Source organism: Mobula hypostoma, chromosome 7, assembly GCF_963921235.1.
Source record: "Mobula hypostoma chromosome 7, sMobHyp1.1, whole genome shotgun sequence".
Taxonomy (NCBI): domain Eukaryota; kingdom Metazoa; phylum Chordata; class Chondrichthyes; order Myliobatiformes; family Myliobatidae; genus Mobula; species Mobula hypostoma.
This window is the reverse complement of record NC_086103.1, coordinates 33,823,660-33,846,893: the sequence shown is the minus strand read 5'-3', so window position 1 is coordinate 33,846,893 and position 23,234 is coordinate 33,823,660. Positions and strand designations below refer to the sequence as shown.

Here is a 23,234-nt window from a genome sequence, read left to right as displayed (position 1 = left end):
CCAATCTTCCCCATTTAATTTTGCTTTTCTCCACCCCGTCCCTTCATATTTTATTTTTATAAATGTAATGGTATAACACTATTTCAGCACCAGCATTCTGCGTTCAATTCCCACTGCTGTGTGTGAGGAGTTTTTACACATACTCCTGTCACCATGTGGTTTTCCTCTGGGTTCCCTGGTTTCCTCCCACATTCTAAAGATGTACTGGTTAGCAGGTTAATCGGAGGCAGGCACATAATTACATGGCACGGGCTCATTGGGTCGGAAGGGCCTGTTACCATGCTCTATCTCTGACTAACACAAGTAAATCTTTTCTGACTCTGTCTGTATTTACTGGTATAGTTTTTTGCTTGTACCCTCTGCCCCTCTTGATGCACGCCGGCTCTCATTGCTCTGTGCATTTGCCTTTTCCATCCTGAATACTCCCTCACCTGAATCTCTACCTTGTGCTGGCAGCTTAACCTTTCTCTCTTTCGATTCTACTGTTAGCCTGCCATCCTCACTAAACTAGCTTAATCCCTCCTGTCAATGTGCATCCCCTTTTTGTTTAGAGGTTCAATTTCCCTCAAAAATTGTCCCTTTTCTTCAGGAAGCTAGAGTCTTTCTGCCTTCCTCCTGCACTATTTCTCAAGTCTTGCATTCATCTGCTTGATCTTCCTAATCTGAAAGCTGGTAGTAAACTGGATTTTACTACCTTTAAGACCCTGCCTCTTTCCCAGCTCCCTGACATCAGTGTTACCTTGGCCAGATCTAGCCTCATTTCATAATTTTGTATGCATGAAAACTCTGCTATTAAACTCCCTTCTTCACATTTCTCGTCATGTGTGGACTGATTGGGTGGAATTTTGGTAGGTTTGTTGCACCTTTCTTTGAGAGGCAGGGCCTATTTGGTTAATTTTCCTCATTATTAAGTAAATAATCATGTTTTAGTTGTGCTGAAACACCTTTGCTAAAGGCATGACGAGTCTGAAGCACCAATCTTCAGAATCACAGCTAGGATTTTGGCTCAACGACCTATCAGCACCTTCAAAAGGAAATTCAATAGACATTTGCAAGATAACTAATTTTAGGGCTGTAAAGGAAGGGTAAGAGAATTGGCCTGATGGGATTAATCTTGATAGGCTGAAAGAGCTTCTCTGCTACGACAATGTTATAATTCTGCAAGTATTTCAGCCTGTAATTGGCTGCCTGTGAAACAACCTGCCTAATATTATCTCAGACCCAAACACAAATACTCAGAAATACTTTTGAAGAATGCCAAGATTGCTCCTTGGTCTCATTGGCTTAGTACAGTACAGCAAATGGATTAAATATGAAGATGCAAGAAAGTACAAATACTAATACTGATTTTAAAAAAACTAACAACAAAAAGAACTTCCTTTATTTAAAAGCCTTGCCGTTTTTAAAGTTCCTCATCATACAAGCACAAAATGTATTTCCAAGTCCAATTCATCTTCTGAAAGCAATGCATAAACAACTAACAATATTTAAAGTTTGAGCTGCAAAGTACATTCCCCCCTTTAGTTTGACATTTATAAAAAAAACAAGAGCCACAAATTATTCTGTGATAGAGAGTGGAAAGGAAAGGTTATAGAAATGTCATACACTCATTTGCAAATGTCAACGATTTGTAGGTTAGAAGTGACTTTGTTTATATAAAAAAATCTACTGATTGCCAATTCCATCTTTCTAGTAATCTGCCACAACATATTTGTTTTAAAGATGATTTTAATGGCCCAAAGATCTGGCTGTTCTCATTTGATTCAGCTTGCTAAGTCATATAACAGAATGCATTATTCCTGCCAGGTGGAATTGGGCTGAACATTTGCCTTAGAAGGGGCCAAGATTCTTAGATTCATAGGCAATGAATATGACATTAGACTGCTTAACCCCGACATCCCAGGCTCAAGTTCCCAAGATTAGATTCCGAATGATTTATGCTTACTTTGACACTCCTTCGGTGTTGAATTGTCAGCCTTGCTGTGAGGCAATGCATTAAGCCTACCAAGGTAAGAACCTGAAATCATCTTACTTCATTCTAAAAATGAAAGATTTCATATATTCTTATTGTCATTTACATAACTTACTCTCTCTACACCCATAATTTTGTGGCTAGGTACAGCTCAAATGCCATTATAAATTTTCCAACAATACCAGAAGTGCTGGCAGAATTCCAGATGGTGACAAAGAGGCATACAGGAGTGCATGATCAGCCGGTTGAGTGGTGTAGCAACAACAACCTTGCACTCAGCATGAATCAGTAAGACCAAGGAATCGATTGTAGACTTCAGGAAGGTAGGTCAGAGTAACACACACCAGCCTTCTTCGAGGGATCAGCAGTGGAAAGGAGGAACAGTTTCAAGTCTCTGGGTGTCAACATTTCTAAAGATCTATCCTGCGTCCAACACGTTGATGCAATTACAGAGAAGCTATGACAGCGGCTATATTTTATTAGGAGTTTGGATCAAAAATTTGCAAAGGATATTCCAAAAAGGATTTAATAACATTCTGAAATAATGTGATCTTTTCAAACCCAATTCATGTTAAGACATGTCTGAACAATAGGTTAATCCAAATATTGAATTGTTACTGAAATAATGAGACTTGTCTCGTGCAATACATAAAGCTGCATAGCCTCATATGGGTATTTGTACAGTGCATGTAATTGTTCAGTGAATTTTCCAGTAATCATGATAAGCTGCTTTAGTAATTTTATTTAGAAGCTTGTTAGGCTTCTGTAGCCACTGTTACACCACTTGAATCTGGATATTTTGTAGGTTAATTGTTACTGGAATTTTTGTTATCTCTGGTCTCAATGTAAGATGACCATGGCTGCTTTTTCCTTTGCCAAATCAATGTCATCTTATTTGTTCCGTCAAGACCCATCAGGATTTTAAACTCTGTTTCTTAGAAATTATTATGTTATGGTTTGTCATGGGTTTCCATATCACTGTAGAGTTATCATTAAATCAAATGTCCTCTGATGTCTCTAAGGTCTTACATTCTTCTAGATTTCCTGGCCCAGTTGTATTAACGTTTCACCTCTTGTTTGGAGGAATCTGTTTCTGACCAAAATATTCAAAAAACTCTTCTTTATTTGCTCTTTGAGGGCAAGGGTTTCAAAGACCCACAATACTCAGAGTGAAAAAAAACACTTCTACTCTGCTTTAAATAGTTTTTTTTTGTTTTTTTAAAAATAACATTAAACACAATTCCAGTTGCTCTCTCAGGAAGCAGTATCCTCCAGTCAAAACTCTTTAAAGTGTTGTGCATTTCAATCCATTCTCCTCTCCCAGCAGTACACACAAGCCAATCTCTCTTCAACAGACAATTTTACCATTCTAGCCATTATATAGTTCATGTTCTCTGAACTGCTTCCAATCACATTCACTATGCCCATCACATAAATATCCTTCTTTAAGTAAGGAGATTAATTCTGAGTATGGTTGTCCATATGTGGACTCTGAAAAACACTATTTGACTGAAGCATGATCTCCAAATCTTGTATTCAATTATTAATTGTAATAATTATAATATAAAACCACTCTCACCTGGTTTTCACAATTTAGAGTGAAGATAAAATCATTTGGATTCAGAAGCTTACATGCATAGGCAATATATACTGCAGTTTCTTGTTTATCTCCTGTGAGGACCCAAGTCAATATGCCAGCTTTCTGAAGGGCTTCAATCGTGTCTGGCACACCATCCTGAAGACGATCTTCAATTCCTGTTGCACCTTTTGTTACAAAAGTACATAGACCAACTATTAAAAAAGTTTCTCAACTAATTCCTTATCTGGCAACTAAATGACTTTATTGCACATGACAAAAATTGGATATTAGAGACGGGTGGGGGAAGGGAGGCCAAAAAGGACTGAGAATACAAGCTGACTCATGGAAAAGACAAGAGATGGGGCACGAGGTTATGAACGACTCTATCTGGAAGCAGTGAGGAAGATTGAAGCATCGAAGTGAATGCAGAGACGATCAGCAGCCGGATCCGTGCACTTGGCCCCAGATTGACGGGGTTTGGATCTGGTTTGGTGGTCACTCCTTACAGAAGGACTGAGTTCGTGCAGCTGCTCTGCTCTCATGCAGACGAAAAAGTTTCAGGTTTGCTGAGGTTTATGTAATTATTGGACTGTACATTGGTTTGGTTTCCTTCAGTTGTTTGATGTTTTCTTTCTTGTGGCTGATTAGCAGGTAGGTGAGCTGTTAATTTCTTGTAAGGGGGGGTTGGTGCTTGTCGCTGTTCTTTTCTACAAGTGAGGGGGGTTGGGGACTGGTATTGTCTCTGCTTTTTCTGTGAGTGATTAGGTTGGGACTGTTATCGTTGTTTTTCTGCAAGTGATGAGGTCAGGGAATGTATTGTTGCTGGTTTTTTTGCAGCAAGGGAGGGCGGATTTGGGGTTCTGCAAGTTTTTTTTCTTTCTCATGCTGGGAGGTGGAATTAATGTCTTTTCTTTCATCAACACACATGGTCTTTCTGTATTTAATAGCTATCTGGAGAAGACAATTATCAGAGTTGTATTGTACATGAACACTTTGACAATAAAATGAACCTTTGAACCTTTGATAGAAAGAAAATAAAAGCCATTACATGATGTCACCAAGTGCTTCAGAACTATAAAGTACTCTTTTGGCTGTGTGTTCATTGTTCTGTAACAATACTACAAAATGGAAAATGTGACAGATCACAAGCTTCAAAATGGAAAGAAGAGGAAAAGAAATTGATTGTGCTATCATGGGAATCAGAAGCTATGTCTCTTTTCACCTACTAGACATTTACGATAATCTTTGAGGGAGTTTAAATTTCAGGTGTAATACTGATAGTAAGACAATTTTGAAAATTATTAAGAAAGATAAATGAAAATGCTTTCACTTATAGGGCAGCTTTGATGCTACTGCAATGCCCCCCAAAATTTATATGAGATACATTTTAAATAAGTCACCACTGGGTCAATTTAAAAGCTGCAGCCAATTAGCACACAGTGAGGAATGACAAAGGGTAATAAAATAGGTGAGGATTTTTGGTGGCTGAAATACTAAAATAATTTTCTTGGTTTACTTCAAATTGTCATAGAATGATAGAACACTACACTACAGCACAGACAAAGGCTCTTCTACCCATTTAGTCCATGCCAAACTATTAATCTGCCTAGCTTCATCGACCTGTACCAGGGCCATGGCCCCCCCATCCATGCACCAATCTGAATCTCTCTTAAATTTTGAAATTGAGCCTATATCCGCCACTTGCGCTGTTCCACACTCGCACCACCCTTTGAGTGAAGAAGATGCCCCCTCATGTTCCCGTTAAACATTTCACCTTTTACCCTTAACGCATGATCTCTATTTCTAGTTTCACCCAACCTCAGTGGAAAAAGCCTGCTTGCATCTATCTATCCATACCCGCTCATAATTCAATGCCAAAGAATCTTTTGAAACTCTCTGGAAGATCAAGCAAGATCTGGTTTAAGGTATTCAGTTTTAAGAAGAATCATTGATAATGTAACACTCTCAGAACAACACAAAGCTGTCAGCCTAGATGCACAAGTATCTGGATTAGGACCTGAACTCACATGAGCCAAGAAAATACAATGGATCTGTTACTGTCTGCTTTTCATGGGTAACTAGGGATATAAACAATTTTCCCGTGTTAGATCTCACTAAATTTATTTTCAGGTAAAACTGCACTCATTGAGAAATTAGCCTGGACATCCTATGATTTCATGGCTTTTGATTTCCTGGCTGTTGGTCAAGCACATACTGGTGTATTAAGTCACACACCACATGCCTGCTCATTATTGACATAAATTGGAGCATCTGCATGCAATTTAAAATCTTGAGCACTCTCAAAAAAAATTGACACCCATTATGGAAAGACCGCAGAAAGATGTCAAAGCAATAGGACAGTGATTCTGTTGCTTGGCACACAGCATTAGCCAGCTTCAGTTTGTAATACACTGGATAATGGAAACTTCCCCAGTTGCTCCATCACTGATTGCAGACTCTTTATACAATTCACATCACAAATTCATGCCAAGTCCCTTGCTCATTCCGTAGCTTTCAGTGGCATGGGCTCTGTCATGGTGCATGACTCGATCTATTCAGCCCATTGTTTAAGAGTGCATAAACAAACAAACAGGAGACTGCTGTTTTCCTCATATTTTCCAGTGCCTCCATGGCAAATGTTTATGTAGCTTGTGTGTGCAATTCCTATGGCAAGCGTGTCTTCAGAATATGGCATTTATCTCCACGAAAACCATGGCAATGATAAAACAGCTTCCTGATGGGAACTTTACATGCAATGTCTCAGCAATTAATTCAATGCAAACTACTATAACACTTTTTCAAAAGGTTTAACATACAGAAAAAAAGGATGAAAATATTTGTAGTGCATTTTTGTGTTTGCATCTGAAATTCCACTGGCGAGAGGAGATCCGTGGCATGCCTGCTTTACGAGAACATAACATTTCCACAGACAGTTTGAAACAGAGACTGTCAAATAAGAGTCTCAACTGTATGAGTCCTGCCTAAGGGTATCAGCCTGAAACGTGAACTGTACTCTTTTCCATAGATGCTGTCTGGCCTGCCCAGTTCCTCCACCATTTTGTGTGTGTTGCTTGGATTTTCAGCATCTGCAGATTTTCTCTTGTTTGTATATGAGCATGTTAACTTGCAAAGTATGTAATTATGCATTAGCTATTGTATGATGGTTCTAAATGTCTTTCTGAAGAAATGTTATAGAAAGATAAATGTGGTATTAGTTTGTCACAAACAGTCCCAAAATTTCACTTGCTGGCATCTCTGGGAGAAACAGATGTTGAAGAGGTGCAGCTGATTTGCTGGTCATGCTGGCATATTGATACTGTGGTAGCTGGAAGTGACTCACACTAACTTCAAAACTTGTTTGTATTGTTGCATTTACTTTCATCCATTAGAACCAAATTATTGTGCAACATAGTTGTTGCGACTTAATAGATGGACAGTCAAAGTTTAAATTTGGAATATCGGCTATTGTTTATCTCCCAAGGTCCCATTATTTAAAACCAAAGCATTTTCCAAGTAATGCAAATCATTTTCCATTGGATTTGAGTGGATATATGTCTGAATGGATTAGAAGTCAGTTTTACTTGATTAAGTACAATGAATAGGTGCCCTGATTTTTGAATATTAATGAAGAACAATCAAAATGATTGCTACTGAAACTGCAGAATTATTGTCATGTTCCACGACTAGCACGAAAATGATTGCATCAAATGGAATCATGATTACAAAGAAAATGCTAATTCAGCTGAAACTAAATCAGGCAATGCTTTTAAATTGAACAGCCTCAAAAACTTTTCTGTCAGTTTATCATTTGATGTATTATTTGGGAATAAATCAAAATGGCTATTAATAAAGAAAAAGAGAATATTCATCATGGAAAATAAAGGGGAATCAGATTGAAACCTCATCTCTTTGAGAAGGACTCTTGTTAACTTATCAGTTAATGCTGATTATTTTTAGCAGCAAAGATGTTCTGCTGATACAAGGACATTTGAGATTGATCTGAACCATCTGGTTTGCACAATGAATTATTTCAATTTGGCAGCTCGTGGTGCCGATACGAGGTGTGAAAAGTAAAATAAAATCTCCGTTTCTCTGAGCAAGTCCTTCACAATTCACCCAACGTCTGTAAAAGATGATTCTACTGCAGACTTTCAGATAACAGCTTAGTCATCTTGCTACTTTTCAGTGACCTCATTGCAAATGAAGCCCAAGACAAATCTGGCTTTAGAATATCTCAACATGGAAGGTTAAATAAAATGTCAGTTACAGAAAAATCCAAAAAAAGCACATTAGGGAGGAATGTATAGTGTGGAGTACTGAAAACAAACAGTAGAGGGACAATTTTATCACGTACCTGTACTACCATAAATCAAAATACTGCACAGCAGACAGATGCTAAGCTTTGATGGATGAATGTGCTATCATTTTGAGGAATGATTATTTATATTTCAGTTCATTTGTAGCTGGAAACCTACCTTAAAGGGTCAGGCATTAGGTGTATGAGAACATAAGAAAGCAGAAGTGAGAGTAGGCCATTTGGCCCTTCAACACCGCTTCACCATTCAATATAATGATTGATCTGCTCTAGGCCTTACCTGTGTCAGAACCCCATTGCCCTCAATCATTCAAGAATATATCTACTTCCATTTTAATCACCTCCAATGATCTAGCCTTCATAACCTTCCAATTCAAGATATTTTCTGCACAAACACCTGTACACCTTAGTTTTAAATGATGCCACCTAATCTTGTAACAATGGCCATTGTTTAAAGTTCTTCAACCTGTGGAAGCTCCAAGGGTTTGGAGACTTGCATGCCTCAATGACCTGGAGAACTATGCTGGAGTCAGGGCCTTGTGCTCTGGCTTGTGGTAAGGTCACCATGCCAAACAGGTCAATGGGTAGAGGCCAGATTAAGAATGGTCCATCGATCCTCCAGTTTCTGGGGCTCAGTTCAGGACTAACAACACTGACTGGTCCAGAAACTGTTACTGAAACAGCAATGAAAATTCCTTCCATGTCTGTGTGCAACGGTATTCCTGAGTCTCCACCCAGGGCTTGCATGGCTCACAGTAGTGAAAACCAAGAGGAAGCCACTGGCATGAGGAAGGAAACCCTGAACACTGCCTAGACCAAGACCAAAACTGTTTTTTGGAATGTACAAACCATGTACAATACTGGCAAACTAGCACAAATAACTGCAGAAATGCCTCATTACAAGCTACATATACAGGGCATTAGTGAAAGCCCTGGCACATGAGAGAGAGCAACTTTGCCTAGCCATTGCCATTCTACACCATGACCCTTTGGAAGATCCTCCACATTTTCTGACCAAGAAGTATCTCCAACCACACTCTACTCCTTCAGTGTAATCAGGAGGATAGGAGCACAGTCATCATGACAAAATGTTGGAGATGGACTGGGCATGTGATGAGAGGCCAACTCGATCATCAAGATAGCACTTCACTTGACCTCTGAAGGGTGGAGGAAATATGGGAGACCATAGACAACTTGGCGCTGTAGTGCAGAGGCAGAAATGAGGACCCTGAACCATAACTGGTGCACAATATAGAAGATAGCCAAAGACAGGAAGAGATGGAGGACCTTAAATGCTGCCCTAAATGCCCTCAATGTAATGGGCATCAAATACGTAAGTAGTACCAGTGGAATTGCCTCATCATCTGCCCTGTTATATTCTTAAACATGTTTTAATACCCCTTATTCTTCTTAACTCCAAACAATGTAGATCTTTCTTTAGCCATTTGTTATGGAGTTTGGCAAAATTGTTTCTACTATCAGTACAGGATACATATACTCATTTGATATGGACCAAAAGAAAGTCTTACTGAGGCATCCAATTCTGTAATAGTATCACAATGCTTTGACTGGTACACTGATATGGAGATAAGATCTTTAGAAAAGATTCTTGATTGGTCAGGACATGAAAGGATACAGGGATAAGGCAGGAGATTGTAGCTGAGAGGAAAATTCGATTAGCTATGATGAAATGGAGGAGCAGATTCAATAGGCCAAATGGACTAATTCTGCTCCTATATCTTATGGTCTTATGAAACCTAGAGATCCCGATTATGCTGGTAAATACGATTTCAATGAAATCCAGGATGCTTCAAAAAGGTGGGTATACTCTCTGCAAGTGGAAGTGGTAACTAGTGGGGTAACAGTAGGTGAGATTCTGGCTGGTGAGTTCAGGCCACTAGGATTTGTCTCAATATCATATTTATATCCATCACTCGGACAATAAGCTGTTTACTGTACTGCTTACCTGTGCTATGCTTTACTACATGCATTTTGAATTATATTTTATTAACTTATTTACAGTATAATGTTTTGGTTTATGTGCGGTGTGTGATATATGTTGTGTCCGGAGGAACACTGTTTGATTTGGTTGTACACATCTACAGTCAGATGACAATAAACGTGAACTTCAACTTGAGTTGAGTGTTTCTTAGACACTGTAATGGTGGCTAAAACAGAGAAGATGTACCAAATTATTGTTCATATTTATTTAAGCATACAGTATAATCATAGAAATTACCCAATAACTTCAAATTTGTTTCCATTTGTAGTGCAGTTTCCATAATCAATGGTTCCTTACGGTCAATACTGGTCTCTGCTTCATGCCTTAAATTAGCCCATTTTTCATATTCACCATCAGTCAAGACCTAAGCAAAAATAACAAACAGAACAAAAAACTAGTACCAGAATATATATATCAAAATGAACTTAAGTTTAAATTACTTTTCCTTTTGACCGAAAAGTTACCATAAGACTGTGAGTCCATAAGATAAAGGAGCAGAATTAGGCCATCGAGTCTGCTCCTCCGTTTCATCATGGCTGATCCACTTTTCCTCTCAGCCCCAAACTGCTGTCTTCTCCCTGTATCCCTTCATGCCCTGACCAGTCAAGAATCTATCAACCTCTATCTTTAATATACATAAAGACTTGGCTTCCACAGCTGCCCGTGGCAAAAAATTCCACAGGCTTAAGAGTTTCCTCATCTCCATTCCAAAAGGACACCACTATATTTTGAGGTTTGTGTCCTCTAGCTTAGACTCTCGCACCATAGGAATCACCCTCTTCACATTCACTCTATCAAACCCTTTCACCATTTGAAATTACCCCTTGTTCTTTTGAATTCTAGTGAATACAGGCCCAGAGCTATCAGATGCTCTTCATATGATATACCATCTGGGAATTTTGCTCTCGCCCACAGAATCTCCTGTCTGTTCCCCTAACTACTAATCCCTTACCGCCACAGCTTGCGTCTTTGTCCCCCTTCCCGCCTAAGTCTCTGAGGCATACTCAGTGCCAGAGATCCGACCACTGTGACTTTCCTCTGTTAGGTCCTCCCACCCTCCCCCGTCCCCCCACCGACAATATCCAAAGTGATATACCTCTTGTTAAGAGGGATGGCCACAGGGGTACTCTGCACTGGTTCCTTAACCCCTTTCTACTAGTGACTGTCACTCAGTTTACTGTGTACTGCACCTTGGGTATAACTACCTCTCTATATGTCCTATCTATCACCCCTTCAGCCTCCCGAATGACCCGGAGTTCATCCAGTTCCAGCTCCAACACTTTGTAGAAGTTGGCGTCTTGGACCTCCAGAAAGTGGTCCATAGCAGAGGTGATTGATAAGTTCGTGAACTAAGGTAGAAGGAGATGAGTTATTAACTTCTAACTTTCTGCATAATCACTCAAAGACTTGAGCTCACGTGCATGTAACGAGAGCTGTATAACTCTTCTCCTTCTAACTTAGGCCACAAACTTATCAATCACCCCTGCTGTGGACCACTTACTGGAGGTCCAAAACACCGACTTCTACAAGGGATCCATATGCTCCATGACCACTGGACTAAGTGCGTACATGTAGGAGGGGACTATGTTGTAAAATAAATGTGCTAGGTTTTCTAAAATTGACTTCTTCTACCCTAGGCCACGGACTTATCAATCACCCCTCGTACGTTATACAATAATCATCTGGCATGCTAAATTGTTTGACATAGAGCTGGGGCAACTGAGGATGGTCAGATAGATAGTTCTGATCTTCCGAACCCTGTAGAGTATTACATAAAATAAATAGTTTTCTGTACAGAATATTGTCTGCGGCTTATGTATTGGCACAAGAACTAGGATTTGAAATCCAGGATGAATTGCGTTTTGCTAATCAGTGCAATGCAAACATGATTAAGATCATATGGAAAATCAGCACTGTGATGAAATGAGTAATGTTGACTATGCCAAGTGAAACTGTTGTTTTCAATTGATACTTGGATTACAGGCACTGGAAACCAGAGATGGGAATAATTAAATCCATGTCTCCCGTTCTTGATACGTCTTTAATATTTTGCCTTCAATAATATTCCTTAGCATATTTAAAAGTATTAATTTAGTAAAGTAGGATTTATGTTGAAAATGGTGTAATCACAGGAAATTAGCTTCCTTAATCACTGTAAGACAATAAGACATAGGAGCAAAATTGTGCCATTCGGCCCTTCGAGCCTGCTCTGCCATTCCATCATGGCTGGCTTATTATTCATTCTCCTGCCTTCTCCTGGTAACTTTGCATACCATTACTAATCAAGAACATATCAACCTCCACTTTAAAAATACCCATTGACTTGGCCTCTTCAGCTGTTTGTTGCAATTAATTCCAAATATTCATCACCGTGATGAAATCCATCAAAAAATACTTCAGAAATATACAAAAACATTTTCTATTCCATAGAATAAGAAGGTTAGTTTCTTAGTAAAGTTAACATTTCAAACCATATCTATTAGGTATTCTGGTATCCAAAAGGACCACCTTAGGCTTTAGAACCTTCTTGAAGATCCAGAAACAACACAATTAATAGAAGCAATCACCTTCTCGTAGAATACACTTGCTTTGTGAACTTCTAGAATTACTTACTACAGAGAACCATGACTACAGCAATTGATTATAATCACCATTGTGATAAACAGACCACTAGATAATTCATAAGTTAAGGGGTATTAGGACCAAGGAAGAGAGAGGAGTTGCCCTGGATCAGAATAGCTACAATCTTATTGAATAACAGAGCAGATGCGAGGAATTGCTTGGCTTACTTTAGCTCCCATTTCTTATCCTCTCATGATCATTCTTATGAGCTCTGATATCTCCCAATCTTTTTCTATACCACTATCAATCTTTATAAACCCTCTTCCTCTTCATTTCCAAAGATGGAGGTGATCCATTCATCCAGTATCTGAGGATACTCAATTTTCACTAGTTTTATAGTTATATAAAAATAAATGTGGTAACAGGCCCTACAGCACACCTAGCCTAAGCTGACCATTAACCACTCTTTTACACTAATCTTATATGATTACCTTTTATATTTTATTCTCACCACATTCTCCTCAAATTCCATCCATCTAACTGCCTACCACTCACCTACTATGTGCTCAGGGCAATGGCAATGAACCTACCAATCCACTGTCTTTGGGATAGGCAAGGGGAAAGGAGAAAGGAGCACCCTGAGGAAACTCACACAGCCACAGAGAGAACCGGCAAACTCCAAATGACAGCATCTGAAAAAAAATCTCCGTTCTTGTGAGGCAGTGGTCTTACCAGCTGCAGCACTGTCACGCAAAATTTGTTTAAGCTCTCAACTATTCCATTTAAGTTTATAAAACGACTCTCCATGGCTACTGTTGCTTCTTGAACGACTTACTTTTATTGTGAATTACGCATTGATGAAGTAAATTAGAACGTTTCTCTCTATTGAAATTGACACAAGTCACAAGAGCCTGCAAAGGATTATAGAGTCAGCCAGCTCTGCCATTCGAACAACCCTCTCCACCACCAAGGACATCTTTACGAGGTGGGTGCATCAAGAAGGCAGCATTTATCACTTAGAACTCTCATCACCTGTGACACGCTCTCTTCTCATTACCAGCACTGGTGGAGGAAAGTAAACTTTCACACAACAGTTTAGGAACAGATTCTTCCCCTCTACCATCATAGAATTAGCGTGTTAGTCCTTATTTTGCATTATTTACAGTGTTTATTTTTGTAATTTATAGTAATTTTTATGTCTTTGCACAGTACTGCTGTTGCCAAAGTACAAATTTCACGTCATTGGAAGCCAGTGATAATAAACCTGATTCTGATACTGAGATGGAGATTATGCCTGTTAGGATATTTGCAACGAAACCAATAAGGATTGATCAAACAAATGATATACATAAAATACAGCATTTCCTAAATATAGTACTTATAGTGAAACAAGGTCCTTCAGAATTTATAGTTTACCTTCTTTGCAATACAAAGTGTCCTCAGACCATTACTTGCATACTGATCCAGATGCTTTTGTGTTTTTTCAATTATATTTCTTTGCTTCTTTTGCTCTTCAATGTTATCTGGTAAATGAGAAAAAAAATCAACTCAACCATGTTTGGCAGTGTTGATGTTCACAACACAAATTGCAGCCCCGGTAAGAAAAAAATCCGTAACTCAAACAGCTCCATGCTTTCATGCATTATATGACCCAATTTCGATGAAATTGAAAATGTGGATGACAAGTCAGAGACTACCCAGCCCTGTGATTTTCATTCTGGGTTCTTCAGTACGCATAATTTGTTTTGCATGAAAGGCCTGGACATGAGCAATAGCTTTCAGCAATGTGCATTTCATACTGTATCTAGAAACCACTTAGAAACCATAGGATCCACAGAAAAACTGTGCCGAACTATTTTCTGCCTAGTCCCATTGACCTGCACACGGACCATATCCCTCCATACACCTCCCATCCATGTATCTGTCCAATTTATTCTTAAATGTTAAAAAAGAACCCGCATTTACCACCTCATCTGGCAGCTCATTCCATTATCCCATCATTCTCTGTGTGAAGAAGCCTCCCCAATGTTCCCTTTAAACTTTTCCCCCCCTCAGCCTTAACCCATGTCCTCTGTTTTTTTTCTCCCCTTGCCTCAGTGGAAAAAGCCTGCTTGCATTCACTCTATCTATACCCATCATAATTTTATATACCTCTATCAAATCTCCCCTCATTCTTCTACGCTCCAGGGAATAAGGTCCCAACCTATTCAACCTTTCTCTGTAATTGAGTTTCTCAAGTCCCGGCAACATTCTTGTAAACCTTCTCTGCCCTCTTTCAACCTTATTTATATCCTTTCTGTAATTTGGTGACCAAAACTGAACACAATACTCCAGATTCGGCCTCACCAATGCCTTATACAACCTCATCATAACATTCCAGCTCTTATACTCAATAAACATACATCAAAGTTGCTGGTGAACGCAGCAGGCCAGGCAGCATCTATAGGAAGAGGTGCAGTCGACGTTTCAGGCCGAGACCCTTCGTCAGGACTAACTGAAGGAAGAGTGAGTAAGGGATTTGAAAGCTGGAGGGGGAGGGGGAGATGCAAAATGATAGGAGAAGACAGGAGGGGGAGAGATGGAGCCGAGAGCTGGACAGGTGATAGGCAGAAGGGGATACGAGAGGATCATGGGACAGGAGGTCCGGGAAGAAAGACGGGGGGGGGTGACCCAGAGGATGGGCAAGAGGTATATTCAGAGGGACAGAGGGAGAAAAAGGAGAGTGAGAGAAAGAATGTGTGCATTAAAAAGAGTAACAGATGGGGTACGAGGGGGAGGTGGGGCCTAGCGGAAGTTAGAGAAGTCAATGTTCATGCCATCAGGTTGGAGGCTACCCAGACGGAATATAAGGTGTTGTTCCTCCAACCTGAGTGTGGCTTCATCTTTACAGTAGAGGAGGCCGTGTATAGACATGTCAGAATGGGAATGGGATGTGGAATTAAAATGTGTGGCCACTGGGAGATCCTGCTTTCTCTGGAGGACAGAGCGTAGATGTTCAGCAAAGCGGTCTCCCAGTCTGCGTCGGGTCTCACCAATATATAAAAGGCCACATCGGGAGCACCGGACGCAGTATATCACCCCAGTCGACTCACAGGTGAAGTGATGCCTCACCTGGAAGGACTGTTTGGGGCCCTGAATGGTGGTAAGGGAGGAAGTGTAAGGGCATGTGTAGCACTTGTTCCGCTTACACGGATAAGTGCCAGGAGGGAGATCAGTGGGGAGGGATGGGGGGTTCGAATGGACAAGGGAGTTGTGTAGGGAGCGATCCCTGCGGAATGCAGAGAGAGGGGGGGAGGGAAAGATATGCTTAGTGGTACACAACTCCCTTGTCCATTCGTCCCCCCCATCCCTCCCCACTGATCTCCCTCCTGGCACTTATCTGTGTAAGCGGAACAAGTGCTACACATGCCCTTACACTTCCTCCCTTACCACCATTCAGGGCCCCAAACAGTCCTTCCAGGTGAGGCATCACTTCACCTGTGAGTCGACTGGGGTGATATACTGCGTCCGGTGCTCCCGATGTGGCCTTTTATATATTGGTGAGACCCGACGCAGACTGGGAGACCGCTTTGCTGAACATCTACGCTCTGTCCGCCAGAGAAAGCAGGATCTCCCAGTGGCCACACATTTTAATTCCACATCCCATTCCCATTCTGACATGTCTATCCACGGCCTCCTCTACTGTAAAGATGAAGCCACACTCAGGTTGGAGGAACAACACCTTATATTCCGTCTGGGTAGCCTCCAACCTGATGGCATGAACATTGACTTCTCTAACTTCCGCTAGGCCCCACCTCCCCCTCGTACCCCATCTGTTACTCTTTTTAATGCACACATTCTTTCTCTCACTCTCCTTTTTCTCCCTCTGTCCCTCTGAATATACCTCTTGCCCATCCTCTGGGTCACCCCCCCCCGTCTTTCTTCCCGGACCTCCTGTCCCATGATCCTCTCGTATCCCCTTCTGCCTATCACCTGTCCAGCTCTCGGCTCCATCCCTCCCCCTCCTGTCTTCTCCTATCATTTTGCATCTCCCCCTCCCCCTCCAGCTTTCAAATCCCTTACTCACTCTTCCTTCAGTTAGTACTGACGAAGGGTCTCGGCCTGAAACGTCGACTGCACCTCTTCCTATAGATGCTGCCTGGCCTGCTGCGTTCACCAGCAACTTTGATGTATGTTGCTTGAATTTCCAGCATCTGCAGAATTCCTGTTATTTGCGCTTATACTCAATACTTTGATTAATAAAGGCCAATGTACCAAAAGCTCTCTTTACGACCCTATCTACCTGTGACGCCACTTTTAGGGAATTTTGTATCTGTATTCCCAGATCCCTCTGTTCTACTGCACTCCTCAGTGCCTTACCATTTACCCTGTATGTTCTACCTTGGTTTGTCCTTCCAAAGTGCAATACCTCACACTTGTCTGTATTAAACTCCATCTGCCATTTTTCAGCCCACTTTTCCAGCTGGTCCAAGTCCCCCTGCAGGCTCTGAAAACCTTACTCACTGTCCACTACACCTCCAATCTTCGTATCATCAGCAAATTTGTAGATCCAATTTACCACATTATCATCCAGATCATTGATATAGATGACAAATAACAATGGACCCAGCACTAATCCCTGTGGCACACCACTAGTCAGAGGCCTCCACTCAGAGAAGCAATTCTCTACTACCACTCTTTGGCTTCTTCTATTAAGCCAATGTCTAATCCAATTTACCACCTCTCCATGTATACCTAGCGACTGAATTTTCCTAACTAACCTCCCATGCGGGACCTTGTCAAAGGCCTTACTGAAGTCCATGTAGACAACATCCACTGCCTTCCCTTCATCCACTTTCCTGGTAACCTCCTCGGAAAAACTCCAATAGATTGGTCAAACATGACCTACCATGCACAAAGCCACGTTGACTCTTCCTAATAAGTCCCTGTCTATCCAAATGCTTGTAGATTCTGTCCCTTAGTACTCCCTCCAATAACTTACCCACTACCGATGTCAAACTTACCGGCCTATAATTTCCCGGATTACTTTTCGATCCTTTTTTAAACAACGGAACAACATGAGCTATTCTCCAATCCTCCGGCACCTCACCCATAGACACCGACATTTTAAATATATCTGCCAGGGCCCCTGCAATTTCAACACTAGTCTCCTTCAAGGTCCGAGGGAATACCCTTTCAGGTCCTGGAGATTTATCTACTTTAATTTGCCTCAAGATAGCAAGTACCTCCTCCTTTTCAATCTGTACAGTTTCCATGATCTCACTACTTGTTTCCCTTAATTCCATAGACTTCATGCCAGTTTCCATAGTAAATACAGACGAAAAAAACCCATTTAAGATCTCCCCCATTTCTTTTGGTTCCCCACATAGCCGACCACTCTGATCTTCAAGAGGACCAATTTTATCCCTTACAGTCTTTTTACTCTTAATATACCTATAAAATCTCTTTGGATTATCCTTCACTTTGACTGCCAAGGCAATCTCATGTCTTCTTTTAGCCCTCCTGATTTCTTTCTTAAGTCTTTTCTTGCACTTTTTATACTCCTCAAACACCTTATTTACCCCCTGTTTCCTATACATGTCATACAACTTTCTCTTCTTCTTTATCAGAGTTGCAATATCCCTTGAGAACGAAGGTTCCTTATTCCTATTCACTTTGCCTTTAATCCTGACAGGAACATACAAGCTCTGCACTCTCAAAATTTCTCTTTTGAAGGCTTCCCACTTACCGATCACATCCTTGCCAGAGAACAACCTGTCTCAATCCACGCTTTTTAGATCCTTTCTCATTTCTTCAAATTTGGCATTCTTCCAGTTAAGAACCTCAACCCTAGGACCAGATCTATCCTTGTCCATGATCAAGTTGAAACTAATGGTGTTATGATCACTGGAACCAAAGTGCTTCCCTACACAAACTTCCGTCACTTGTCTTAACTCGTTTCCTAACAGGAAATCCAATATTGCATCCCCTCTAGTTGGTACCTCTATAAATTGATTTAGAAAACTTTCCTGAACACATTTTACAAACTCTAAACCATCTAGACCCCTAACAGTATGGGAGTCCCAATCAATATATGGAAAATTAAAATCCCCTACCACCACAATTTTATGTTCCCTGCAGTTGCCTGCTATCTCTCTGCAGATTTGCTCCTCCAATTCTCGCTGACTATTGGGTGGTCTATAATACAACCCCACTAATGTGGCCATACTTTTCCTGTTTCTCAGCTCCACCCATAAGGACTCAGTAGACAAGCCCTCTAATCTGTCTGCCTGAGCACTGCTGTAACATTTTCCCCGACAAGCAATGCTACTCCCCCACCTTTCATTCCGCTGCCTCTACCACATCTGAAACATCGGAACCCTGGAATATTAAGCTGCCAGTCCTGCCCGTCCTGTAGCCAAGTTTCACTAATAGCTATAACCTCATAATTCCACGTGTCAATCCACACCCCCAACTCGTCCGCCTTCCCCGCAATACTCCTAGCATTGAAATATATACACCTCAGAAGATTTTTACCACCACTCACAACCCTTCTATTAGCGGATTTGCTTGAACTTTTAACATCATTTATTTTCACCCCATCCACAATGTCAGCTCTGGCACTCTGGTTCCCATCCCCCTGTAAATCAAGTTTAATGCCTCCCCAACAGCACTAACAAACCTCCCTGAAAGGATATTGGTCCCCTTGTAGTTCAAGTGTAACCTGTCTCTCTTGTACAGGTCCCACCTGCCCCAGAAGAGGTCCCAATGATCCTGAAATCTGAAACGCTGCCCCCTACACCAGTTCCTCAGCCACTTGTTCATCCTCCAGAGCATCCTATTCCTACCCTCACTGGCACGTGGCACAGGTAGCAATCTTCAGATTACCACCCTCAAGGTCCTGCTTTTCAACTTCCTACCAAGCTCTCTATACTCACTCTCCAGGACCTCTCACTCTTCCTTGCTATGTCATTGGTACCGATGTGCACCACGACATCTGGCTGATCACCCTCCCACTTCAGAATGTCATGCAAGCGATCAGAGGCATCCTTGACCCTGGCACCCGGGAGGCAACAAACCATCCTGGATTCTCTGTCATGACCACAGAACCTCCTATCTGTACCTCTAACTATCGAGTCCCCTATCACTACCGCTCTCCTCATTCTCCACCCAGGCTCTCTATTTAGAGAGCCCAATTCTATTTGCAAATTCTACCTGTAACCCACTCCTGACGCAATCCCAGACTCAGACAAGGGTCCCATTAAGTTTCATTATTCAGCTTTCCTTTGTGCCCCTGAAAGTCCCTGGCCCGTGCCTAAACAGACCATCACTTGATCAGATTACCATCTATCCGGTCACAAGTACTGATTTCCACACCCACTACCTTCTCCAGCAGCCCACCGATCAATGGACAACCCACTTCTTCACCGTTACAGACTTTCTCACTCTCACTCCATTTGCTAACAGATAACCCTCACCCCAAGCCTCAATATCTAATCCCTGACTCTACCTTCCCCTGGATTTCTCCATCCACCCACCACAAACTTCTAGCCCCTGACTCTTTCCAAGTGTTGCACAATTTCCTTTGTGCTGTACTGGCTCAGGAGCTTGTAAAGTTCAATCAAAACAGTTAATAGTAATAGTCTGGGAGTGCGGAGGAAGACATTTTTGAATTTTTTGGTTTTTTTTCCATCGGCGTTCAGAGAGGCGGGTCTGCGCAGGCATGTGACGTCGGGCAGTGAAGCGCAGAAGATTTAAAAGGAACAGAGCCTCATACAGCGGGCAGCATAGTTTGTGGGCTGTGGAGTGAGCCAGGAGCAGAGTGAAGGCTTAAGGGCTTCGGCTCACCGGGCTTAGGCGGAAACGGGCGACGCGAGGAAGGTTTGGTATTCATTTTTTTTGTTGTTGTTGTTATTTGAGGAGAGGGGCAGTATGAGTGTGAGGGGAGTTTGTTGTTCTCTGTGCCGGATGTGGGAGGCCCTGGAGTCTCCAAGCCTCCTGGACGTCCACATCTGTGCCAGGTGCATCGAGATGCAGCTCCTAAGGGACCGCGTTACGGAACTGGAGCTGCAGCTCGATGACCTTCGTCTGGTCAGGGAGAGTGAGGAGTTGATAGAGAGGAGTTACAGGCAGGTGGTCACACCGGGGCCACGGGAGGCAGACCAGTGGGTCACTGTTAGGAGGGGGAAGGGGAAGAGTCAGGTAACAGAGAGTACCCCGGTGGCTGTGCCCCATGACAATAAGTACTCCTGTCTGAGTACTGTTGGGGGGACAGCTTACCCGGGGGAAGCGACAGTGGCCGTGCCTCCGGCACAGAGTCCGGCCCTGTAGCTCAGAAGGGTAGGGAAAGGAAGAGGAGGGCAGTTGTAATAGGGGACTCGATAGTAAGGGGGTCAGATAGGCGATTCTGTGGACGCAGTCCAGAGACCCAGATGGTAGTTTGCCTCCCTGGTGCCAGGGTCCGGTATATTTCTGATCGTGTCCAAGATATCCTGAAGTGGGAGGGTGAGGAGCCAGAGGTCGTGGTACATATAGGTACCAATGACATAGGTAGGAAAAGGGAAGAGGTCCTGAAAGGAGAATATAGGGAGCTAGGAAGGGAGTTGAGAAAAAGGACCGCAAAGGTAGTAATCTCGGGATTACTGCCTGTGCAACGCGACAATGAGAGTAGGAATGCAATGAGGTGGAGGATAAATGCGTGGCTGAGGGATTGGAGCAGGGGACAGGGATTCAAGTTTTTGGATCATTGGGACCTCTTTTGGCGCAGGCGTGACCTGTACAAAAAGGATGGGTTACACTTGAATCCTAGGGGGACCAATATCCTGGCAGGGAGATTAGCGAGGGCTACTGAGGTGACTTTAAACTAGAATGGTTGGGGGGTGGGAATCAAATTAAAGAGGCTAGGCGAAAGGAGGTTAGTTCACAACAGGGGGATGGGAACCAGTGCAGAGAGACAGAGGGGTGTAAAATGAGGGTAGAAGCAAAAAGTAGTAAGGTGAAAAGTAAAAGTGGCAGGTCGACAAATCCAGGGCAAAAATCAAAAAGGGCCACTTTTCAACATGATTGTATAAGGGCTAAGAGAGTTGTAGAAGCACGCCTGAAGGCTTTGTGTGTTAATGCAAGGAGCATTCGTAACAAGGTGGATGAATTAAAAATGCAGATTGTTATTAATGAATATGATATAGTTGGGATCACAGAAACATGGCTCCAGGGTGACCAAGGATGGGAGCTCAACATTCAGGGATATTCAATAATCAGGAGGGATAGACATGAAAGAAAAGGAGGTGGGGTGGCGTTGCTGGTTAGAGAGGAGATTAACACAATAGAAAGGAAGGACATAAGCCGGGAGGATGTGGAATTGATATGGGTAGAGCTGCATAACACTAAGGGGCAGAAAACGCTGGTGGGAGTTGTGTATAGGCCACCTAACAGTAGTAGTGAGGTCGGAGATGGTATTAAACAGGAAATTAGAAATGTGTGCTATAAAGGAACTGCAGTTATAATGGGTGACCTCAATCTACATGTAGATTGGGTGAACCAAATTGGTAAGGGTGCTGAGGAACAGGATTTCTTGGAATGTATGCGGGATGGTTTTTTGAACCAACATGTCGAGGAACCAACTAGAGAGCAGGCTAGACTGGGTATTGAGCAATGAGGAAGGGTTAATTAGCAATCTTGTCGTGAGAGGCCCCTTGGGTAAGAGTGACCATAATATGGTGGAATTCTTCATTAAGATGGAGAGTGACATAGTTAATTCAGAAACAAAGGTTCTGAACTTAAAGAAGGGTAACTTTGAAGGTATGAGACGTGAATTAGCTAAGATAGACTGGCAAATGACACTTAAAGGGTTGACGGTAGATATGCAACGGCAAGCATTTAAAGATCGCATGGATCAACTACAACAATTGTTCATCCCAGTTTGGCAAAAGAATAAATCAAGGAAGGTAGTGCACCCGTGGCTGACAAGGGAAATTAGGGATAGTATCAATTCCAAAGAAGAAGCATACAAATTAGCCAGAAAAAGTGGCTCACCTGAGGACTGGGAGAAATTCAGAGTTCAGCAGAGGAGGTCAAAGGGCTTAATTAGGAAGGAGAAAAAAGATTATGAGAGAAAAGTGGCAGGGAACAGAAAAACTGACTGTAAAAGCTTTTATAGATATGTGAAAAGAAAAAGATTGGTTAAGACAAATGTAGGTCCCCTACAGACAGAAAGAGGTGAATTGATTATGGCGAGCAAGGACATGGCAGACCAATTGAATAATTACTTTGGTTCTGTCTTCACTAAGGAGGACATAAATAATCTTCCAGAAATATTAGGGGACAGAGGGTCCAGTGAGATGGAGGAACTGAGGGAAATACATGTTAGTAGGGAAGTGGTGTTAGGTAAATTGAAAGGATTAAAGGCAGATAAATCTCCAGGGCCAGATGGTCTGCATCCCAGAGTGCTTAAGGAAGTAGCCCAAGAAATAGTGGATGCATTAGTGATAATTTTTCAAAAGTCTTTAGATTCTGGACTAGTTCCTGAGGATTGGAGGGTGACTAATTTAACCCCACTTTTTAAAAAACGAGGGAGAGAGAAACCAGGGAATTATAGACCAGTTAGCCTAACATCGGTGGTGGGGAAACTGCTAGAGTCAGTTATCAAAGATGTGATAACAGCACATCTGGAAAGCAGTGAAATCATCGGACAAAGTCAGCATGGATTTGTGAAAGGAAAATCATGTCTGACGAATCTCATAGAATTTTTTGAGGTTGTAACTAGTAGAGTGGATAGGGGAGAACCAGTGGATGTGGTATATTTGGATTTTCAAAAGGCTTTTGACAA

The 23,234-nt window shown here is 41.9% G+C and overlaps 1 protein-coding gene across 1 annotated transcript in view; it reads right to left on the bottom strand.

Annotated features, from left to right (window-relative positions):
• LOC134348881 (phospholipid-transporting ATPase VB-like) overlaps window positions 1–23,234 on the bottom strand; it is a 327,217-nt gene that overhangs the window by 16,077 nt on the left and 287,906 nt on the right. The window contains exons 14-16 of the mRNA XM_063052666.1: window positions 13,847–13,953; window positions 10,106–10,232; window positions 3,552–3,736 (exon numbers count right to left, since the gene is read on the bottom strand). Of these exons, the coding sequence (XP_062908736.1) occupies window positions 3,552–3,736; window positions 10,106–10,232; window positions 13,847–13,953 (419 nt within the window). The remainder of the gene's footprint in view (window positions 1–3,551; window positions 3,737–10,105; window positions 10,233–13,846; window positions 13,954–23,234) is intronic.